Source organism: Myxocyprinus asiaticus, chromosome 32, assembly GCF_019703515.2.
Source record: "Myxocyprinus asiaticus isolate MX2 ecotype Aquarium Trade chromosome 32, UBuf_Myxa_2, whole genome shotgun sequence".
Taxonomy (NCBI): domain Eukaryota; kingdom Metazoa; phylum Chordata; class Actinopteri; order Cypriniformes; family Catostomidae; genus Myxocyprinus; species Myxocyprinus asiaticus.
The window spans coordinates 44,038,942-44,062,107 of NC_059375.1; the positions used below are offsets into that span (position 1 = coordinate 44,038,942).

The 23,166-nt window shown below is 40.0% G+C and overlaps 1 protein-coding gene across 1 annotated transcript in view; it reads left to right on the forward strand.

Moving 5' to 3' along the window:
* fmn2b (formin 2b) overlaps positions 1-23,166 on the forward strand; it is a 90,966-nt gene that overhangs the window by 32,770 nt on the left and 35,030 nt on the right. The window contains exons 8-11 of the mRNA XM_051667854.1: positions 990-2,065; positions 2,562-2,703; positions 9,706-9,793; positions 16,549-16,610. Of these exons, the coding sequence (XP_051523814.1) occupies positions 990-2,065; positions 2,562-2,703; positions 9,706-9,793; positions 16,549-16,610 (1,368 nt within the window). The remainder of the gene's footprint in view (positions 1-989; positions 2,066-2,561; positions 2,704-9,705; positions 9,794-16,548; positions 16,611-23,166) is intronic.

The window sequence follows — 23,166 nt, forward strand, 5'->3', positions numbered from 1 at the left end:
TTGCTCATCAGATATGTTTACACCTAAACACTCACAGAAAGACACATTTAACAGTGACATTTAAACAGAAGTGACTTGGGTTTATTGGAATTCGGTGGAAGAGAAAACTAGATTTATATCCGTTTCTGTCTGCTGCGCATATCTGTTTCTCATCACTCCTGTCTCTCTCGCACTCAAGTTTCAGTTTTATTCAGCTTTTTTTGGCATGACAAACTACATTTTTATATATCAAAAGCATTTTGCAATGTAATAACAGTTGTGAATAAACGAGTAATAATATAGCTGCAACCACAGCAGACCCAAGTGTGTTCTACCAGAGCCAAGAAATCAAGACAACTCTGATTGAAGACCAAATTATTAAAAATGGCTTATAGCAAAGATACGGTGGCATTTTCTTAAGGTTTCTTGACCATTATGTGGTAGTGGTGCTGTTCCCAAACCTTTCATACAACCTCAGAACCTGGCGGTGTTGACTTGTACCAGTTTTCATTTCAATAACCAACGGTTGCTAAGATACAACCTCACTTCCTATTTGGCATCCTTGCTGTCAACTTCATTACAATGCGTATTTGACCAGTTGGTGGTGCTAGATGGTTTGAGATAGACACCCCAAATTTGGCATAGTTTCATTTTAACCTGTCTTCTACGTGTCTGCCAAATTTGACAACTTTTTACCATACTGTTCTTGAGATACATGGAGGAAAATGAATAATAAAAAAATGATGATAAAATCAAAACAAACAGTAGGTGCCTAAACACCTTTGGTGCTTGGCCCCTAACTAATGAAGAAAATACAAGAAGTGCATATAAAATAAAAACAGTGTGAATAAAGTATTATCATCAGGTATAATAAAATATCATAGTGGACAAAATAAGGTAAAAGTAAACGAAGTAGCAATTAACACATTTAAATAAAATAAAAAGTCGTATTACATTTTAATTTACAGTATTAAAAATAAGCTAAACCTGATTTATTTCTGAATCTCTAGGAGCAGTCGGTGTTGAAGACTGTGCATTTGAAACAGGAGCACGTCTGTGTGATCGAACAGTTGGAGCAAACGATTGAAGACCTGCGTAGTAAAATCGCTGAGCTGGAGAAACAGCATCCTCTAGTGGAGCGCGAGGTCATTACACAGGATCAGGAGTGCGGCGGAGAGGAATTCCTTATCCCGGACGTCTGCCATGTGGATCTTCAGACTGAAGACACTGCCCTGTTGCTGCTGGAGGCTAAATCCGTGCAGACATCGCCGGTGGACGAGAGCTTTCGGTTTAAAGTGCCTTCACTGGAGCAGGGCCCCACCGAGATGCCTCTAACCAGACAGAGTGAGCCCTTACTGGGGTCAGAAACTGAATCTGCCCCTGATCAGGCCGGGCCTGGATCTCAAGCGTTTGTGTGTAAATGCCAGCAGCAGCAGAGCGGTTTATTGCCTCAAATCCCTACAGCACCTCCTCCTCCACCTCCTCTTCCTGGGATGAGTGCTCCTCCTCCACCTCCTCCGCTTCCAGGCTCTGCATTTCCTCCTCCTCCTCCACCTCCTCTACCTCCAGGCTCTGCATTTCCTCCTCCTCCTCCACCTCCTCTACCTCCAGGCTCTGCATTTCCTCCTCCTCCTCCACCTCCTCTACCTCCAGGCTCTGCATTTCCTCCACCACCACCTCCTCTTCCTGGAATGATTGCGCCTCCACCACCACCTCCTCTTCCTGGAATGATTGCGCCTCCACCACCACCACCTCTTCCTGGAATGATTGCGCCTCCACCACCACCTCCTCTTCCTGGAATGACCGCTCCTCCACCACCACCTCCTCTCCCAGGTTCTTCATTGCCGCCGCCTCCTTTACCTGGTCTATCTGTGCCTCCGCCGCCTCCACCTCCTCCAGGTCCTCCTCCTCTCGGGGCATGTGCCCCTCCTTTGCCATTTGGATCGGGGACTCTTCCTCCTCCGCTGCCACTGGGACTATACGCGCTCGGAGCAGTGCACGAGAAACCGGCCCGCAAATGTGTCGTGGAACCACCGAGACCAATGAAGCCGCTCTACTGGACCCGAATACAGCTGCACACCAAAAAGTACTTCAGTACCTTCAGTTCTTCTGTTTGCACAGCATTAATTTTGGTTCTCAGGGAGGACTGTGTGCTTTTTGTTTGTCCCTGAAACCAAAATGCCATAGTTGCTACACTGAACTACAAAGGCAATAAGCAGTAACAACACCCAACACTGAACCTAAAGGAAAATGGCTTTGAATTTACTTTGGTTTGTGTTGATTTTGTAGTTACTAGTGAAGATGTTTGTTACTTTGAAATTGTAGCTTCTCAAGCTACAAGCTAATTATGAAAATTGAACCAGTTCTCGGTTCCCAACCCTAAATAATTGTCAGATTAACTAAATGAAAGGAAGCCAGTGTTAGATTATGTTGGAGGAGAATACAGATTAAAATGTGTGTGAAGGGCTGTAACACTCGTGTTTGTTTATTTGCCCAATTGGGCTCTATTGTTGTCTTCTAAAAGTGATTGCTAGAGCAGGTTAGTCTTACTGCTTGTTCTCTGATGTATTTGTTTTCTTCAGGGACTCGAGTTCTGTTGTTTGGGAGAAGATCGAAGAGCCATCTGTGGATTTTGAGGAATTTGTTGAACTTTTCTCCAAAACAGCAGTTAAAGAAAAGAAGAAACCACTTTCAGATACAATCAGCAGATCCAAGACCAAACAGGTGAGCACACACACACACACTGTCCCAATGGACCCTTTTCACAGACTGATGACGAGTTTCTATAGAGCCCTTGAGAGGACAGTTTTGGAATTTTTTCTTTTTTCTGAGGTAGTTCTGCGCGTTCCCGCCTGCGCGGTTAGGTCTGCGTGTTCCCCCCGCGATTAGGTCTGCGCGTTCCCCCCGCGGTTAGGTCTGCGCTGTTAGGTCTGCGCGTTCCCCCCGCGGTTAGGTCTGCGCGTTCCCCCCGCGGTTAGGTCTGCGCGTTCCCCCGCGGTTAGGTCTGCGCGTTCCCCCGCGGTTAGGTCTGCGCGGTTAGGTCTGCGCGGTTAGGTCTGCGCGGTTAGGTCTGCGTGTTCCCACACGGTTAGGTCTGCGCGTTTCCCCCCCACGGTTAGGTCTGCGCGTTCCCCCCACGGTTAGGTCTGCGCGTTCCCACGCGGTTAGGTCTGCGCGTTCCCCCCACGGTTAGGTCTGCGCGTTCCCACGCGGTTAGGTCTGCGCACCCTCGCAATAAATTGACAATGGTTTTACTATACTAACCATATTTTAACCGTGATATTCATAGTAAAACCATTGTGATAATACAGGAAAACGAAAACTATTGTAATATCATAATTTTGTGGTTATAGTTTTACTACAAATACCATGGTATTGTATATGTATATTGACTGTTTGACATCAACTTTGAATGTCTAATCAGCATTTAAAATCTGAACTCCTGTTTTATATTATTATTAGTTGTACAGTTTTGAGCCTTTTGTTTTGAACTCGTGTTATTATATAATATCAAGCTGTTTTTGCACTGACGCCAGACTTATTCAATTGGTTTGCGTCCTTCAAATTCCGTCAAGTTTCAAACAAAAACAGAAAATGTTTAAAGTGTTTAATTCATTGTATATGTACAAAAATAGTTTATATATAAACAATTTTATCATAGACTTTCCTGTTAAAATAACTACCTGATAATAAATACAGTTAACATAGTTACTCATTTTAATAAACATAGTTCATGTACATAATAATCTATATAATAGTATACAAATACTGTGCAATGTGATGACTTGTGATGGAGTATTTTGGGCCCACTGCGAGTTTGCATTTGTGAATTTATTTATTATTTATTTATTTATTTTGGTCACAACTGAAAGGAAATATTTAGATTTAGCTACAATAGCAGGACTTAAAGAATGACAGAGAACCATTGTGAATGTAGATGCTGATGTGAAAGCTCGTCTGTCTGTTCCTTTAGCGCTGTCAGGCTGGCGCGGGTTCGAGCTGCAGTCACGGGTCGTGCGGTGTTATGTCTGAGACTCGGTATGATGTAACTCACAGGCGCTGCTGAAACTTAAATACAGTTTTATGAGTTCACGAGAGCTTGAACGCAGAGAAACTATTTCCATGACTGAGTGCTGACGTTTGTGTACAGATCTCAGGCTCCTCTACAGACAGCGCTGAATAAATGCCCGACCGCTTGGCACCACAGAGCACGAGAGATGAATTCCAGCGTTCTGCCCCTGCAATGGAATTTACTCATTGGAAATATGACCAAAAGTTCACGTCTAAAGCAGAACAGAGATTTTCCAGCTTGTAAATATCTGTGCTCGACCGTTTAATCAGATCTGCGATGAGACTGATATTATAAAGAGTGACATTAATTCATAGTGTGTATGTGGAAATGCCATGAGCTTTAATATTCTCGGTTTGTCCTGTTAAATGTTTCTATAACAGTGTGTACGGGTGTTTCTTCAACTACAGGCACTTTATATCCCAGCGGTTGATTTTTAGTAAAAACAAGCAGATTTCAATTGTCTTTTGTCTGGCTTATCAAAAGTATTTCTTTTTACCCTGCATTTATCAGGGTTCCCATGTGTCCTGGAAAACCTGGAATTTTGCAATGCAGTTTTCCAGTCATGGAAAAGTCCTGGAAAATGATCAAAAATACCTAAATGTCCTGGAAAAAGAGTTTTGTCCTGGACAATATTTTAATATAATAAACGGTGTTTATTTTTTTTTACATGTACAAAAACATATTAAAAAGATGAACTCAGAACAGGTATCAAATACAAATGTTTTTTTTTATGGTTTTTATGTTCATTCTAATATTGCTGTTGTGTTAATTACCAAAACATTACAGTAACTTAAGACAATGACAATGGTCGGACCGCAGATTTAAAAAAAATTCACACCCTGTGGTGACGGTGTGGCGATGCGGCCTTCACACCTCAGGATGTGAATGTATTTTTTTTTTTTACCTAATCTGGAATGCCCAATTCCCAATGCGCTCTACGTCCTCGTGGTGGCGTAGTGACTCGCCTCAATCCGTGTGGCGGAGGACGTATCTCAGTTGCCTCCGCGTCTGAGACCATCAATCCGCACATCTTATCACGTGGCTTGTTGAGCGCGTTGCCACAGAGACATAGTGCGTGTGGAGTCTTCACGCTATTCTCCGCAGCATCCACACACAACTCGCCACTCGCCCCACCAAGAGCAAGAACCACATTATAGTGACCATGAGGAGGTTACCCCATGTGACTCTACCCTCCCTAGCAACCGGGCCAATTTGGTTGCTTAGGAGACCTGACTGGAGTCACTCAGCACACCCTGGATTCAAACTCGCGACTCCAGGGGTGGTAGTCAGCGTCAATACTCACTTGTAGTAGTGGGTTGTGCATATAGTAAAAGATTGTTCTTGGGATTTAATTGATGTCGTTCAAATGAAGGTTGCGATACATTGGCAAATCGATATTTTTACCCACCCCTACCAAATAAAATAAAAAACATGGTTTATAGGGATATGCAAGAGTACTCGATTAATCGAGTACTCGTTCAGCTTTAAATATTCAACTAGTAAAAATTCTACTTGAATATTGCAATTTTATTTTCCTTTGTGCCCCTGCCTGCTTAATGCATTGGTTGGCACTGTGGATGCATGATGTTATTAATGCAAGATGTTGTTGTTGTTTAGTGCTTGTTGTCATTAAAAAAACAGTTTCAAAGGTTGAAGGTTCAAAACTTAAGTTCTTAATTTCAAGCAGTCAATTACTCAATTTTTTATGTATTGGAGTATTCAACTAAAAAAGCCTGGAAATGCTCATCTCTAGTATTTTATAATATCTTATAATACATCATAGTGTTTGGTGTGCAGACATCGTTTCTTGTTTATTATGATTTTTGTGGTGAAATATGAGCAGAACGTGTTCTTTGAGATTCACATTCTTAGAAGTTTGTTTCTCGTGGTTGTGGTCTGTCCTGTTGTTCTTTAAACATGTTCTTTGCATGTAATTTGTGGCGGTCTGAGTCTCAAAATCACATGACATTCAAACCACCAGTCTTTTACACTCGCCTGTGAACAGAACTGAGGTTAACCACACTAATGGCTGTCCCATGCAATATTTGCATATTTACAGCTCATCTGTTAACAGAACACTGATTTTCTTCAGCAGCTCGCAGAGTGTTTTTGTTGAGCAGACACGTTTACGTGGGAAATATGTGCGCACCCGTCCCACATGTCCAATCGAAAGCGTGTAGGGCCTCAAACGGATGTGGCAACAGTGTGTCTTGTGGTGTATGGCTTACGAGCGGTTTCTGGGGCAGAATGTTTGAGTCGTGTTTTGAGGTGTTTGGCGTCTGTGGCTTCTTTGTTCCGAGCGGCACGGAAGTGTTCTGTCTGCGCGCTGATGGAGTCTTGTTTTATACGGCTATAGCCGTCGCAGCGTCTCATTTATTTTACTCTTTAAGCTCTGAAGGTGTTTTTAAAGATTTCCTGTTTCAATGGCATACCCAAAATTAAAGGCTTATAGCTCGATAAAAAAATAAATAAAAAAAAAAGAGGGTCAAGTGTTTGGTATCATTGTAAAGAAAACTTTCAAAAAAATTTAATGATGTAGATTTTGATACATTCTGAGAATCTCAGCCTAAGAAACTGCTGAAAATGTTACTTATTTTCTTATTTTTCTGATTTGACATTGTATATCTCTGGGTGTAAACAAGGTGGCTCAGAAAAACTGCTTTTGTTTTGTTCCCAATCATGTCAACTGTATCTGAGAAAAGGTTTGTGTTGATACGAAAAAGCAATCAAAAGTTATAACATTGCAAATATAATTTATCATAGTGTCCAAAAGCCTCTCCAAACAAATAAAACATAATAATTATACATAAGAACTAATTGCACATGCAAACACAACAATGACTAAAGGTTTGCATAGCATGCAGACATGATTTTAGTAATGAGATTTCACAGAATGAGTTTCATTCTGTGTCATTTGAGTCATCATTCAGTCTGTAGCATGTTTTTGGCGCCATCTCCTGGTGGACATATGTAACGTTGTGCTTCATGTGGATTATCTAAAGATCTATACATCTGATTATCTTGTGTGTGGGCGTGTTTGAAGGATAATCACCTCCTCTAAATAATGTTATGTGATATTTTATGTTCCGATTTATTTTTCATGAAGTTATAAGTGAAAACGTATAATTGTCAAAGATATATACTTAGCTATTACTCGCTATATTTTTGTCTGTGAGTAAAACAAATAGTCTGGTTGTATTCTACTCTTTGAGATCTTTCCAACAACATATGACACATGACTATTTGATCAGTTTGATGTTTATACTGATTACAATAATATGTACATTGCACATGTTTTTTTATTTTTTATAAATTATCAAAACGGAACTCTTCTGATTTGTCTGCAGATTTCAAAGCACTCGTTCAGATTTGGTCATAATGCCAACGTGCACTGGAAAGTAGAGCTTCTGAGCTTTTAAACGAAACCTAATTTGTGTTGGTCAAGACTGTAGCTGTTAATATTTTGAGAATAACTTTTCTTCTCACTGGCCCGCCTGGGCCCATCCAAGCTTAAAGGGTTAACCATCTACACGAGCTCTTTCCTAAAAGTTTTCATCTTTTATCAGTAAAAAGTGAAAAGTTGTTGGATTTTGAAGGAACTGAATTGTATTTCCAGGTCATGTTTTTGAGCTTGTATAAAGGTTTTGCGATTTTTAAAATGGTCATTCTTAGAGACCTGTTTTGGGTATCTGGAGGTAATTTATCTCACAGTTTTGAGTGGCGTTGGACCTGATGTGGAACATAAGTGGCTGCATCTCCTGTTTAATGTAAAACAAATTTGTCTAAAAACAGCCTTTTGATCTCATGTTTTAAACATGATCCCAGACAGAATAAAGATTGAAATAATTGGATGCTCATTTTCCGTAACTTGCCCAGCAAAATTTCTTTTGATAAATTAACGTGTTTTGTTGGGTATATTTGCGCAGGTCACGCCAGCAGTTTTACCCCGTAATGCCTTTGTTTGAACAAAAAAATACTTAAAGCGTGGTCGTCTTTTTTCTTCATCAATTGCTCAGCCTGCATTTTTTTTTTTTTGCTAAAAAGGTTTAAAAGTTGATTAGAGCTGTGGAGAGCGAGTGTGTGGACGGTTGTATGGTTCTGCTACTGTCGACTTTGTGTTTAATGTTTGCGGTTGTGTTTTTGGCAGTCGGACGACAGAACGCTGCAGCACACTCAAATCAACAACAGAAAAAAGATCAAGCGTCTTTAAAGATCATTTGTTTGCCAGAGTTTCCTGTCTAATTAAAAAAAGCATTCCTCTGTTAGTCACAGCTTGTAAGATTTCTGTCTCTTTTTCAGGAATCTAGAGCAGTGCTTAACTGGTTTTGCTTCAGGACCGGGATTTTACATTTGACGTCAACACAGTTCCAACATTGTTTATTATACAAAAGCAAACAACAATGTCTTAATCACATTTTGAAATGTATTAAAGGATTAATTCACCCAAAAATGTAAATTCAGTCATTGTTTACTCACCCCTGTGTTGTTATAACCCTATATGACTCTTTCTTTTTCTGAACACAAATGGAGAAATTGTGAATAAATGTTGTGCTCAGTGATGTCATACAATGGCAGTTTATGGAAGCTTCAAAAGAACACAAAAGTATAATTCAGAAGTCTAATACATTATTCCATGAGACTCATGATTGTTATGAAAGCATACGATAAGATTTGATGAGAAACAAACTGAAATCTAATGTATTATTTAGTGAAAATGTTCACTGACCGTTGATCTCCTGTGTGCGTTCATGATAGGACACGAGAGCAACAGTTCACGCAGCACCCTCGTGACATTGGGACGTTCAAGCGAAAACTCGTTTATCTAAAAACAGGTCCTCCACAGTGATGGTGACAACACAACACAGCTGCACAAAACAGAGAACAGAACTTACTAAACATGTCTGAAGAGTTTGTAGTCCAAGAATTGATGCATTTCTATGTCTGATAAATTATGAATAAGTGACTGATGACTACACATTACAATGACGTAAGGATGTTATTGAAACTCATATTTTTTTTTTAGGCTAGTGTTGTCTTTTAGCTTGATAAAGTTGTACTCAGCATTTCATAATATGAAAGATGTGCTTTGTCATTTGTGAGGAAACACTTGATGCTTAAACACTCTACAGTGCTGAAGTCTCTTTGTAGAATTGTTGACATGCAAATTTTAATAAAGGATAATTAGTGGGGTCTGGGTATCTCAGCAAGTACTGACGCTGACTACCACACCTGGAGTCGCGAGTTCGAATCCAGGGTGTGCTGAGTGACTCCAGCCAGGTCTCCTAAGCAACCAAATTGACCCGGTTGCTAGGGAGGGTAGAGTCACATGGGGTAACCTCCTCGTGGTCGCTATAATGTGGTTCTTGCTCTCGGTGGGGCGCGTGGTGAGTTGTGCGTGGATGCCGCGGAGAATAGCGTGAAGACTCCACACGCGCTAGGTCTCCGTGGAAACGCACTCAACAAGCCACGTGATAAGATGCGCGGATTGACGGTCTCAGATGCGGAGGCAACTGAGATTCATCCTCCGCCACCCAGATTGAGGCTAGTCACCACGCCACCACGAGGACTTGGAGAGCATTGGGAATTGGGCATTCCAAATTGGGGAGAAAAGGGAAAAAAAAAAAATTGTCAGACTGAGTTTGTGTGTGTTGTAGGTGGTGAAGCTGCTAAACACCAAGCGTTCTCAGGCGGTGGGGATTCTAATGTCCAGTTTACATCTCGACATGAAAGACATTCAACACGGTAAGTTACAGTTTATTTTTATTTCCTCAACATAACTACTGATTGACTTTTTTTCTTTCTTTTCTAATTGTGCTTTGTGTTATTCCAGCTTGACACTTTCTCTCTAAAAACGTGGCTGAACTGTTTTGTCTGACATAACGCATTATATTATTAAAATGCCATTTGTTGGCACAGTGTGAACCAAGTATTTTTATTTTATTTTATTTATTTTCTCCGCTTTTCTCCCCAATTTGGAATGCCCAATGCGCTCTAAGTCCTCATGGTGGCGTAGTGACTAGCCTCGATCCGGGTGGCGGAGGATGAATCTCAGTTGCCTCCACGTCTGAGACCAACAATCCACGCATCTTATCACGTGGCTTGTTGAGCGTGTTTCCACGGAGACCTAGCGCGTGTGGAGGCTTCGCTATTCTCCGCAGTATCCGCGTACGACTCACCATGCGCCCCACCGAGAACGAACCACATTAGAGCGACCACGAGGAGGTTACCCCATGTGACTCTACCCTCCCTAGCAACCGGGCCAATTTGGTTGCTTAGGAGACCTGGCTGGAGTCACTCAGCACACCCTGGATTCAAACTCGTGTCAATACTCGCTGGTGTGAACCAATTATTAAAGAAATATTTCTACTAAAAATGGAAATTCTGCAATTATGTACTCACTCTTGTGTCGTTCCAAACCCATATGATGTTATTTTTGGTACAACACAAAAGGACACTTTGAAGACTCATTATGCAGCTCTTTACATAGTGACCAAGTCTGTTAAGCCCCAAAAAAGGACAAATAACATCATTAAAGTATCATTAAAGTAGTCCAAGTGACTCGTGCACTATATTACAAAACTTCTGAATTCATAATTCTTTGTTTTAGGGACAGATGCAAGATTCAGTCAAAAATAAGAATTTTAAGATTTATGCATTTTAATGTCAAAATTCTATCAACAAAATTCCATCAAATTGAGCGAAGTAATCTTTAACTTAATAAAAAACTGAAATATTTTAAGTTTTAAAATTAAACAATTTAATTTGATGGAATTTTAGAAATTGCATTAATAATGAATGCGTGAATCTTAAAAATATGCTAAAATTTTTTATTTTATTTTCTTTTTTATTGTAACTGTGTGGAATGACATGATTATTGACAATGTAACTTTTGGGGTGAACTATTCCTTTAAAAAAAACTTTTTTTTTTTTTTTTAATGAATTATTGAAACATTAAGGAATGTTTGTTTTGTAAATCTTCTCTCTGCCGTTTTGTCCCACGTGTATAAAATTGAATCACTGATTCAAACTGTGACAATTAACTAATTACAAATCTATCAGGTTTAATTGCCAGAGAAACTCCAAAAGAAAAAAGTGCCACCAGAATGTAAGCTAACGTCTTATAGTTAGTTGAACTGAAAGGCTGAAGTTCACCGATGAGACGTTTCGGTGAGTTTGTTGAATAGTTGAAGCTGTTGTGGAGACGTGCGTGACCTCTGCTCGATCGTCTGTGGTCATCAGAGGTGGACATTATGAAAGCTAGATGTTTATTTCTTGCATATTTCCTGTTTTGCCATTTTTGTTGTGTGGTTTGAATGCTCGTCTGGGCATTGACGTGCTCGTCTGCTGTTCTCGGGGTGGCAGCGAGTGTTTCCTGATGTTCTGAGGCTGTAGGTCGTGGGCAGCGTCTGGATCAAACACCATCAGATTCACAATTATAATATCGGGGAGAGAGAGGTGAGAATGAGCTTCTGAACAAGATGAGTGCTGTTTGCATGTGCAAAACTCACCGCCACTGTACAGGTGGGTTAAATCGATAAACCGCTAGAAATGTGTGAGTGAGTCGTTAAACAGCTGCGTCTTTTGTGATGTGGATTTGACCCTCCACTATAGACACCCGATTACCCCAGTTACTGTTGCCTATGCTGTCAAACTTTCCTTCCTGCCACAATCACAGACAGAGAAGTGAGCACTTACCTCAGGAATTAAAAAAAATAACACTTGTCAACCATGCATTTACATGAAGTAGGAAGACAAAAATCTGTGGAGTTTGCTTCAGAATCAAATGTTTAACATATGTCTTAATTCATGCCCCATTTTTTTTTTGGCTTGTCAGCAGATGCTTCTTATGAATAGCAAACTCAAAATATTTGAGTGCTTTTTATAAGTCAAAGTTGCTCTAACCCACACCTACAATCTCGTTTCATTAATTGGATGCCAGGTTTGCCAACTCCTGACTAATTAGCTTTTGTTGACATCATTAGCCTAGAGGTTCACTTACTTTTTCCAACCTGCACTGTGAATGTTTAAATGATGTATTCAATATGTAAAATAACAATGTGTTATTAGTTATAACTGATTTTTTTTTTTAGACAAATTATACATAAATGCAGGTAATTCCAAAGGGTTCACATACTTTTTCTTGCCACTGAATATGAAAATGCATAAAAATATATTAAGCAATTAATCATGTCCCCGGGCTGTGATGAGGAATATTCCTACCATCGGAGAGGAGCTTGGAGATCGGAGCTTGAAGTACCACCTGTTTTCAGCAGGGGGCAGTAAACTAAATTCCGAATGCAGGGATCTCGAGTCGTGTTTTTCTAAGGTCATTTTCAGAACCGTAGCTCATTTGACTTGTTCTGAAACAGTGGCTAAAATTGTTACAATGTTGCATTTTCTTGGTCCAATTCGTTTTCACAAGGCAATATCTCAAAATGGACAAACTGTGTTAATAAAAGTCACATGTGAGCAGACTGTCTTCTCATTGGACAGAATGTTTTTGCGCTGTAATGTATATTGGTTAAAGTTATATACCTGCAAAAATGTGTCAACCGTTTTGAATTTGAGCATTGTTTGTCACGATTATGCAAAACCTATTTATTTATCCATCATTAGTTGCTTTTGTATTATTTCTGCATTGAAAGATGCCTGTTTTCACAGTCACGGAGCTCACTCGTGGTTTCTACAGAAGCATATATCATCACTTTACAAGTTCAGAGATCATGGCAGGTCTGGCTTGAAAGGATTATCACTGTAAATTAATTCCTCCATAGAAAACAAGCAGTGGGATTTTTACTTCCTAAACCTCTGAATCTGCTTTAGCTCTGTCTCTCTCTTGTTTCAAGCAGGACTGTTACTGGAATGTCAGTATATTTTATTGTAGTGCCAGTAGAAGTTGTACTTCATTTCCATCTAATCAATGTGTTTATACATTGAGACTCTCCTGCACATGGTTTGGGTTCCTGTGCGAGACTCGTGGAGACTACGAGCAAGCTATCCCACCACATCTCCCCCCACCCCCGTGTCTCCTCCTCTCTCTCTCTCTCTCTCTCTCTCTCTCTCTCATATAGTCATATGTTACACTTTCAACATACATGTCTTCTGTAATCCAAAACAGAGCAGTTTATTTTTGCTTCCATGAAGTCCATTTATAATGTTGGTCAAAGTTTCTTACAAAAAAAAGTCATGTCATTTCACATGACCATTTTCTATTTTTTTTTTTTTTTTTTTTTTTTTTTTTTTTTTTTTTTGCTACTGTACCTTTAAGAAATTATATTATGATTTCGATATAATGACCTCTTATGATTGGCTAACCGCTGCACATCGCATTTCCAGCAGTTTTCCTGTCATGGAAAAGTCTTAAAAAATGTGAAAAATACATAAATGTCCTTAAGTCATTATGTGTCCTGGAAAATGTTTAAGATAATAATGTTTTACTGTGTGGCTACATGTACAGAAACATGGAAACGATCAAGACTCTGGATCGGTGTCTGTAACGGGTAAAGGATGGGCAAGGAGGAGGCTGGAACCGGCTTAACAGTCAACAAACTTTAATGATATAAATTAATTTATAACAAACATATACAAACACAGACACACATGCAACGTGGCCGCATGCATCTCTCTCTCTTGAACCGGTGTCTCCGGCTGCCCCTTTATCTCACTCTCCTGCTGATTCAGCGCCGGCCGTGCACCATCACGGCCCGGCCACACCCTCCTCCTTGTCACACTCCTCCCCCGCCCGATTCAGGCCGGGGCGCCACCGGTCTGACTAACTACCACCCCCCCCTACTACAGTAAACATGATTACCATAATATTCATGGTAAAATCGTAGGAATAATGCATAAACCAACACTGTTAATAAAAAAATTAGAGCCCGACTGATATGGAATTTTTGAGACCGATACCGATTTTAGAGGGGGAAAATTCACCGATTACCGATATGATGTCCGATATAGTTAATTTCTGAGCTGGAATGAGAACAGATCTTTTCTATGTGGATTGTGCACCGATATGACTATGGTACTCAGAAGGCTGCTTTCTTATTTTTATCAAAGAATATTTGACATTTAAATAAAGAATAAATTAAAATTATAGCTAAATAAAAATCAGTACTGTATGTTTAGTGTCAGTCAATTGCTGACCATTTAAATAAAGAATAAAAATAAAATAAATAGTTAAACATCAGTACTGTTTAATATCAGTCAGTTGCTGACTATTTTAATTCTGCCAGTCAGTTATTGGCAGGTTGTAAAACAAGAAGCATTTACACCTGCGGAGACGAGAGAGAAACAGCGGCAGCGGTGTTACACCGTATTCTGCTATACATGTTCAGGGGAAACTTTCAACGGTGGAAAACCAGACTTCTAAATATTACATTTTATAAATGCAATGACTGGAATTGTTCGGTTGAAGGGGGTACCAAACTGTGAATCCTGAACAAAACAGTTTGCTTCCTCTTCAGCTGACAAGCAATGAAAGTAGCTGCATGATTAGCTAGTTAGCTATAAGCTCGTTGTCACTGAGAGTAAAAGATGGACTTTATTTACTTTGCAATATTGCATCTTACCAACTAGGTAATAATGTAGCGTGAAATCAACACTCAACAGACACAATACACCACCGCACCGTTGTCTGCTGAGCTGCAAAAAGATGTTCTGATGTTTACCTTTCAATCATTACTGACTGCACTGACAAACTATAGCTGGCTAACAGCAAACAGATGTGATGAACATGAGTGACATGGTTGTCAGGGACAGGGTTAATGTTATATTAGTTATATTGAAAACCGCTTAACACCGCACCACTCCGCACCGTCAGCAGAACCAGAGTCAGCTCTGTAAACAGTGGAGTCAGAGCGCACTCTGCTGGACAAACTACGTTATGACACCAATTCTAAATCATTGTTTTCTGCACAATATGTTCTAAAAAAAAGTTTTCATATCTGAGCATATCGGTAAACATATACAGCGATACCGATATATCTGTGAAAGGATAATATCGGCTGACCGATAAATCGGTCGGGCACTATAAAAAAATGGTTAGTTTTACTATTGTAACACCATGGTTAATCTGTGCGACGTGGTTTTAAAAACCATGGTTCTTTACTACAAAAAAATACCTGAGGTGGGACCAAGTCACACACAATTCTTTGTCTTTGCATTCAAGTCCCAAGTCCTCAACTTTAAGCGTCAAGTATTTAAATGAGTCATTAGTGCTCTTTGCCCAAATTAGTGTCCAAGTATTAATCACTATAACAATGGGGGGCCTGGGTATCTCAGCGAGTATTGATGCTGTCTACCACACCTGGAGTCACAAGTTCGAATCCCAGGGTGTGCTGAGTGACTCCAGCCAGGTCTCCTAAGCAATCAAATTGGCCCGGTTGCTAGGGAGGGTAGAGTCACATGGGGCAACCTCCTCGTGATCGCAATAATGTGGTTCTCGCGTTTTGGTGGGGCGCGTGGTGGGTTGTGCGTGGATGCCACAGAGAATAGCGTGAAGCCTCCACACGCACTGTCTCCACAGTAACGCGCTCAACAAGCCACGTGATGAGATGCGTGGATTGACTGAGATTCGTCCTCCGCCACCCGGATTGAGGCGAGTCACTACGCCACCACGAGGACTTGGAGCGAATTGGGAATTGGGCAATTCCAAATTGGGGAGAATAAATCAGTATTAGTATTGGCCAAAACTTTTCATATTGGCGCAACCCTAGTTAAATTTAAATATTAAAAGAGGCCCCTTTTTACCATATAATCAGTAGAGTTCTTTGAGAGCGTTTATGCTCCAATAGGGGTGTTTTTTTAGTAAAATAAGGTCTGTGGTATATATTACTTGAAGATACTTGGATGTTTTGTTCTACAACATAAATTACAGTTATACCTCAAACGTGAATTTTGAAGCTGCCGTGTTTTTAAAAAAGCATGTTGCTAACAAGTTGCTAGATAAGGACTATAACGGTTTCCCATTTTGTCACATTCTCTCGCATGCTTTCGGTATTTGTAGTTATTTTCAGCAATTTGGTAGCAACCCTCTTTTTTTAAACACGGCAGCTTCAAAATTCAGGTTTTAGGTATGACTCTGTCAGTCTGTGATTTATGTTGTAGAATAAAACATCCAAGCATCTTCAAGTAATGTTTACCACAGACCTTATTTTACTCATAAATGGAAAAACCCCTCCGGGTTCGCCTACTAATCGACGTCACAGCTGAACAGCTCTTTTCCTGATGGGTGAAATCAAGGCTTGCTGTAAATTGAGTATCCGGTTTCATTTAGAAATGTAACATGACAAAAGTCAACTTTGTCACGAACAGAGTCTCACACATGGTTTTAAAAAAAATAATTTTGGAAATAGTTTTTGATAGCGTTTGATGTCTGTAGTGATTGTACACAGAGAGAGGTGTTTCTGATTTAAAAGGGGTTCTTCTGGGAGTTTTGTGTATTTATTTTTTAATGTGATGAGTTTGATGATAACAGCTGATTTTTGTCTCTCCAGCTATCCTGAATTTGGACAACACAGTGGTAGATCTGGAGACGTTACAGGCGCTCTATGAGAACGTAAGTGAGATTTTTATGTTCCTTACGTTTTTCTTCGTTCCTGCAGCTGATGTCACATTCTATTGTTTAATTGAGGTTTTGTGGAGGAATATTTCACAAAAGGCATCTTTTTAAAAAACTGTTTCCTTGAAAATATGGTTTTGTTTTTGTTTTTTTAAATATCTAATATGGATGGGACGATATATCGGATTTCGATATGTCACAGTCCAAAAAAATGACAAACCATATTGAGACAACTCGATATTTCAAAATTTGCAACATTGTTTTCTGTCCATGTGATCATAAATGAAACGACCCATCGAACATCATAATCTCTCTCTGCTGCGCTTTATTCTACACTGTTTACAGCGTTCACACAAGATCATTAAAGTGCTTGAATTTAGCTTTTAGAAATGAAAGTACTGGAATACCTGGAAAATCTCCTTGTTTTGATAAAGTGCTTGATTAAAAAAGATAGTTTCCGTGTAATGTGTGTCCATCAAAGATGAGGCGACTCCACTTTCATTGAGTAATGTGTCTTTTAACAGTTCCTTTGCAAAGCTTGAATCGTATTCAAACACATCATCATAGTCCAAAGAATGGTGTAATTACGCACACACATACTGAAGGCCCACTGAGGTGCACATCGCCGGGAGCGCACCGAAATGGTCAAAATACGTCCTATGTTTACCTACACCAACAATTAAACATAGCGCAGATGGCAAAAGAACGCGTCCATGACAGAGGCAGCAGCTGAATGAGAGAACTGAGTTGTAACTTGACACTGCGTCTTTTAAAAGTGGCGAGATACATGGCAGCGGTCAAATAGTCTGTGTAGTTCATGTTTATATACATAATAATTAAAAATAGTCTAGATGCGTCCCCTCTGGTGTTATGATTGGAATAGTTAGCCACACAAGCCCTGCTCACTTGACCTGCGTGCCAGTGGGCGGGGCCAAGGGTGCGATGACACATGTTGTGGAATGTGTAAATGCAAATGAGCAATGTCTCGTGACGTCACAAACACAGATTTCAAAATGACATGTTTCAGCAGGGTTGTAATTTATAAATGCTCTTTTTAGACTAGGGAGGAAGTTTTGAGTTCTGAAACTTACAGTAAGTTTTTATAGTACAGTTACCTCATGTCTAAATATCAAGGAAAATTTGATTCTCCATTTCATGACCCCTTTAATTTTAATCTCATGCAGTATGGATGCGCTAAAGAAACAGTCCTCATTGATGTTCACTGAAGCAGAACACTGTGAGCCGCTCGTTGAACTCTTAAAGTGACAGTAACTCTTTTTCTTCCTTTTTTTTTCTCCACTTTTGCATGCCCAATTTCCAATGCGCTCTAAGTCCTCGAGGTGGCGTATTGACTCCGGGTGGCGGAGGACGAATCTCAGTTGCCTCCGCGTCTGAGACCGTCAATCCGCGCATCTTATCACATGGCTTGTTGAGTGCGTTACCACGGAGACCTAGCGCGTGTGGAGGCTTCACGCTATTCTCCGTGGCATCCACGTACAACTCGCCACGCCCCCCACCAAGAGCGAGAACCACATTATAGCAACCACGAGGAGGTTACCACATGTGACTCTACCCTCCCTAGCAACCGGGCCAATTTGGTTGCTTAGGAGACCTGGCTGGAGTCACTCAGAACACCCTGGAATCGAACTCGCGACTCCAGGTGTGATAGTCAGCATCTTTACTTCCTGAGATACCCAGACCCCCCCGACAGTAACTTTTTCTTTTTTTTTTTTTTTTTTTTTAGTGTTTCTTATACAAATGAATGTAAACTAAATGTTATTACTTGTAAATTATACACATTATTTCAAACAGTGATAGCTCATATCATTATTATATATATGATATAATATTAATTAATAGAATGTAGAATTTCTGTATTTTTACAAAGTGACAAATGATAACAAATTAAATATAAATATACACTTTCACATACTTTTTTCAGGATGAGTTCTGTTGTTCTGTTCTGCACCTGATCAGCCTGAATGTAGCTCACTATTTTAGAAAGCTTATTTGATCTTTTCTTATAGAGAAACTCTTATTTCAACTGAGCATTTATATTGTGTATTAACTTTATTTTGATGAGAAATTATATTGAGCATTTCACGCACATTTTTTCACACCTAGAATGATAAACTTAAAACCATCATAAACGTGCAGCGCAGCCATGTGCGTCTCTCTCAAACTGGCGCCTCCGGCTAGTCTTGATTCCCCCTCCCGTCTGATTTAGCAACCACATAGCAACACCTTGGGATTGTTACTGAATTTTGCATGTGAAAACACCCCTCACATTTACTTAAGAAAATACAGTATCTAGTTCCAAAATATAATGGTGTGAATATCTGCCAAACACAGTGAAAATGCCTTAAAGGGATAGTTCACCCAAAATTTAAAATTCTCTCATTTACTCGCCCTCATGCCATCCCAGATGTGTATGACTTTGTCTTCACCAGAACACAAATGAAGATTTTTAGAAGAATATTTCAGCTCTGTAGGTCCCTACAATGCAAGTGAATGGTGACCAGAACTTTGATGCTCATAAGGCACATGAAAGGCAGCATAAAAGTAATCCAGTGGTTTAATCCATGTCTTCAGAAGTGATATGATAAGTGTGGGTGAGAAGCAGATCAAAATTTAAAGACTTACATTTTGCTCTGTTTCTCACCCACACTTCAGAAGACTTGGATTAAACCACTGGAGTCATAGGGATTACTTTTATGCTGCCTTTATATGCTTTATGAGCATCAAAGTTCTAGTCACCATTCACTTGCATTGTATGGACCTACAGAGCTGAAATATTCTTCTAAAAATCTTCATTTGTGTTCTGCAGAAGAAAGTCAAACACATCTGGGATGGCATGAGGGTGAATAAATGATGACAGAATTTTCATTTTTGGGTGAATTATTCCTTTAAGCACAACAAATCTAAAAAAAATAAGAGAGATTTCTTGCACTGGGTGTGTAAGAGAATCAGACTACGACAAACTGATCGGCGAATTTCCCTTCGAGCAAAACTGAAAAATGACCACCACCATAAACAATTCACCCGACATCAAACGCCACAGAAACAGACACACGAGAGGTTTAGGGCCTTCAGGAAGGTGATCAAAGGCAGAAAACTGCTTTCACTGAGACAACAGAGAAAAATGAGTTTAAGACACAAACACTTTCATTTAGCACAGCGGCGTGCGCGGCGACAGGCGTGAATATAAACTCTGGGAAAGTTCTCGGCTCCATTAAGCATCATCACGCGATCAATCATAGCCGTCCCGCTCGCTCCACGTACACACGGCACTTCAAACACGGTGATTAGTCGACCGCCGCCTCCATACGGCCTCGCTCTGCATCCCATTTACTGCGTTTTTAAGTGTAAATACTTTTAATATGAACCAGCTTTCAGGCCTTGAGCGCCTTCAAACGCAGATATAAAAAGACAATATACAGATACGACAGCGAGCGGCTGGTGACTGTAAGATGGGCGGGTCGATGTATACAGGAACGATGGGTGTGTGTACGGGCCAGACCGCAAACTCACACTCATAAAACACATTAGTGCGATCATTAGGTGCATTAAAGCAGACTGACTGCTGCACTGTAAGAGACTTTGTTTTTTTTGTTTTGTTTTTTGCCGTTTGAACCGTTCTGATTCCATAATTACAGAGCGAGCCAGACGGAAACATTGTAAAGTTTCAGCCTCAACAGAGACAGACAGACTCAGATGAGCAGTTATGATTGTCAGTCAGAGGGCTAAATTGAAGTTCGTACAGGAAGGAAAGAAAAAAAATCACTGTCCCTTCACTCAAACTTGTTACACAAACCAAATATTTCCTTTGAACAATACAAAGAGACACGCAAACAGCCATGACAGCTCGTGTTTTTACGGAGCCGCATAGAGGATGGGGAGGGAAATCATTTTTTCAGTTTTTTTTTTTTTTTGTAGTTTTGTGTTCCCTCGCAATCCATCCCTTATGAAAATGAATCAAGATTTGCGACAGTGACCATAATTGAACAAATGTATTTGTAGTACGACCAAAATGTGTTATTGTTTCGCTACAGTTACTATATTTCTACTATGGTATTTTTAGTAAAACCATAGTAATATACAATTATATTACACTCGTTTAGAAGTGATGGTGAAAAACCCCTTTTACAGGTCATTTATTTTTAAATCAAACCGAGACGCAACAGTTGACGAAAGTAAAGAGATGTGCATTCGTTGAATAGTGGAATCTATAGAAACGCGAATATAACTTCATATGTCCATAAAGTGTGGCGTAAGTTGTTTTATTGTTGAGTTTTTGCACATCTGTATTGCGTTATTCCAAATACAAGTAAATTAAAAACAAGAACACTTTTATAAGCCATGGTTTTCAATCAAATAAAATAAAAACTCAGCCTTGCAATGCGCATGGAAGTGATGAAATCAAGGATAGAAATATATATTTCTTGTAAAAAAAAAAAAAAATATATATATATTGACACTACTACTACTACTACTACTACTACTAATCATAATACAAGGTCTAACAGAATTGTATTAATAGGGTACTAGTAAGAAATAATAAGCTTAAAAATAATAAATGGTAATAAACAATGATATTAGAAGTCATTAGTGCTGTTGTAAGGTCATTAGATGTGAATCATGTATAATCCCTGATTCACTTTGACTTGATATTCCTGATGCATAGTCCAATTTTACCAAAAAATGAATGTATAAAAATGCTGCTTGATTAACTTTCAGACTCGCAATCAATTTTACTGGTCAAACACAATTACCAATAAAAGCCCTTATTATTTACAATGATGCTACCAGTGTATTATTGGTAGAATTATAGTGGAAGTTTCTCAGAAATTCCAGTATTTACTCTTGGCTGTGCAGTGCATTTTTGCAAATAGGATTTTTATGTGAAATAATGTAAATAAAAAAAATAAAAAGGTAATGTTTGGTGACTCGACTAGTACTCGTGACCGACCTGCCCCGCACTCGTCCAGCAGGGCCCTCGGGACCCGCCCCGGCACTCGTCCAGCAGGGCCCTCGGGACCCGCCCCGGCACTCGTCCGCCAGGGCCCTCGGGACCCGCCCCGGCACTCGTCCGCCAGGGCCCTCGGGACCCGCCCCGCACTCGTCCGCCAGGGCCCTCGGGACCCGCCCCGCCACTCGTCCGCCAGGGCCCTCGGGACCCGCCCCGCCACTCGTCCGCCAGGGCCCTCGGGACCCGCCCCGCCACTCGTCCGCCAGGGCCCTCCGACGCTGACACACACAAAATTAATGGATTTTTTAAAGCAGCATTTTAAACCAAACTATAGACTCTCCTCTTTATACCCAAATAAGTTTCAATTAATAAACTTCAAGATTTCTTACCAGAGGCACTTTTGTTGGCTCTGTGTCCGTAGAAGCGCTTCACGGAAATCAACATCATGTTGTTGTTGTGTCACATGACTCGGTGCGTGAGATTTTTAACCCTTAAATGACAGTCTAGAGTCTTGTGAACCGTATTCAGTCAGTTTTTATCCATTTTAAATTATGCGTTGCATATAGCGAAGTCAAAATACAACGTCTGCACATGTGGACGCGGGGTCGAATGAGGATATATTTTGCATTAACAAATGAACCATTGGATTACTAAAGTAATATGGTTTTACTAATGTTTCCAGTTTGGTTACTGTAATAAAGCCATACATTTTTGTAAAGGATTGATAAAGATATTGTGATGGAACCCAGAATAATTGAGAGTGAACGCAAAGCTATTTAATAAAATATATTCCCTCTGTTTTTTCTGAGGGGCTTTGTATGGTTTAGCTTGTAATGCCTTAAAACAATATTTATAGTGCAATAGCAGCTCTCATCTTAAAGCAATTGCTGTATTTTTCCTTCTTTTAATAGAAGTGTGTGGCCAAGCGCTCGCCATCTGCCTTCACATGAAACGACATTCAAATGGGGCAGTTTTCTGCACACAGACTTTTACAGCCATCAATGCACATTCCTGCAGCGATGTGGTTTCCACATTTGTTTTCATATTAATGCGCTTTGGGATCGTGCATGTGAAGTTTAGCAGACATTGACTTCGACTCCAGATACTCCAAACATCCTGCTGTTGTGAAGAACAGAGCTGCACTTTAAACTCTTGTATGGTAATCTTGGCGTTAGATCAACATGAGTGTAATTACTGATATTACATTCCTGTAGGATGTGAGAGTAACACACTAACACACACACAATCAAAAATGTTACTTTGAAGAAATGTAAACTGACATATAAAGAGATTATCACTGCCCTTACAAACATTTGCCATAGTAATTACAGTTTCCACCATGGTAATTCAATGTTTTATCGTCCCGCACCAGGTGAAAATGGAAAGTGTGATCTGTTAGTAAAGTAACAGCATACCTCTTCTCAACAACACGTGATTTGAGGGATCATTGATGTCTGGAACTCAAACGAGTTACACACTGAACGTTTAATGTTAAATACTTGGTGTTAAAGGATTTGATTAAAATGAGTGATAAAGTGATGCTTGACGCCACTAGAAATCTTCTCACTTAATTTCCCCCGGTTT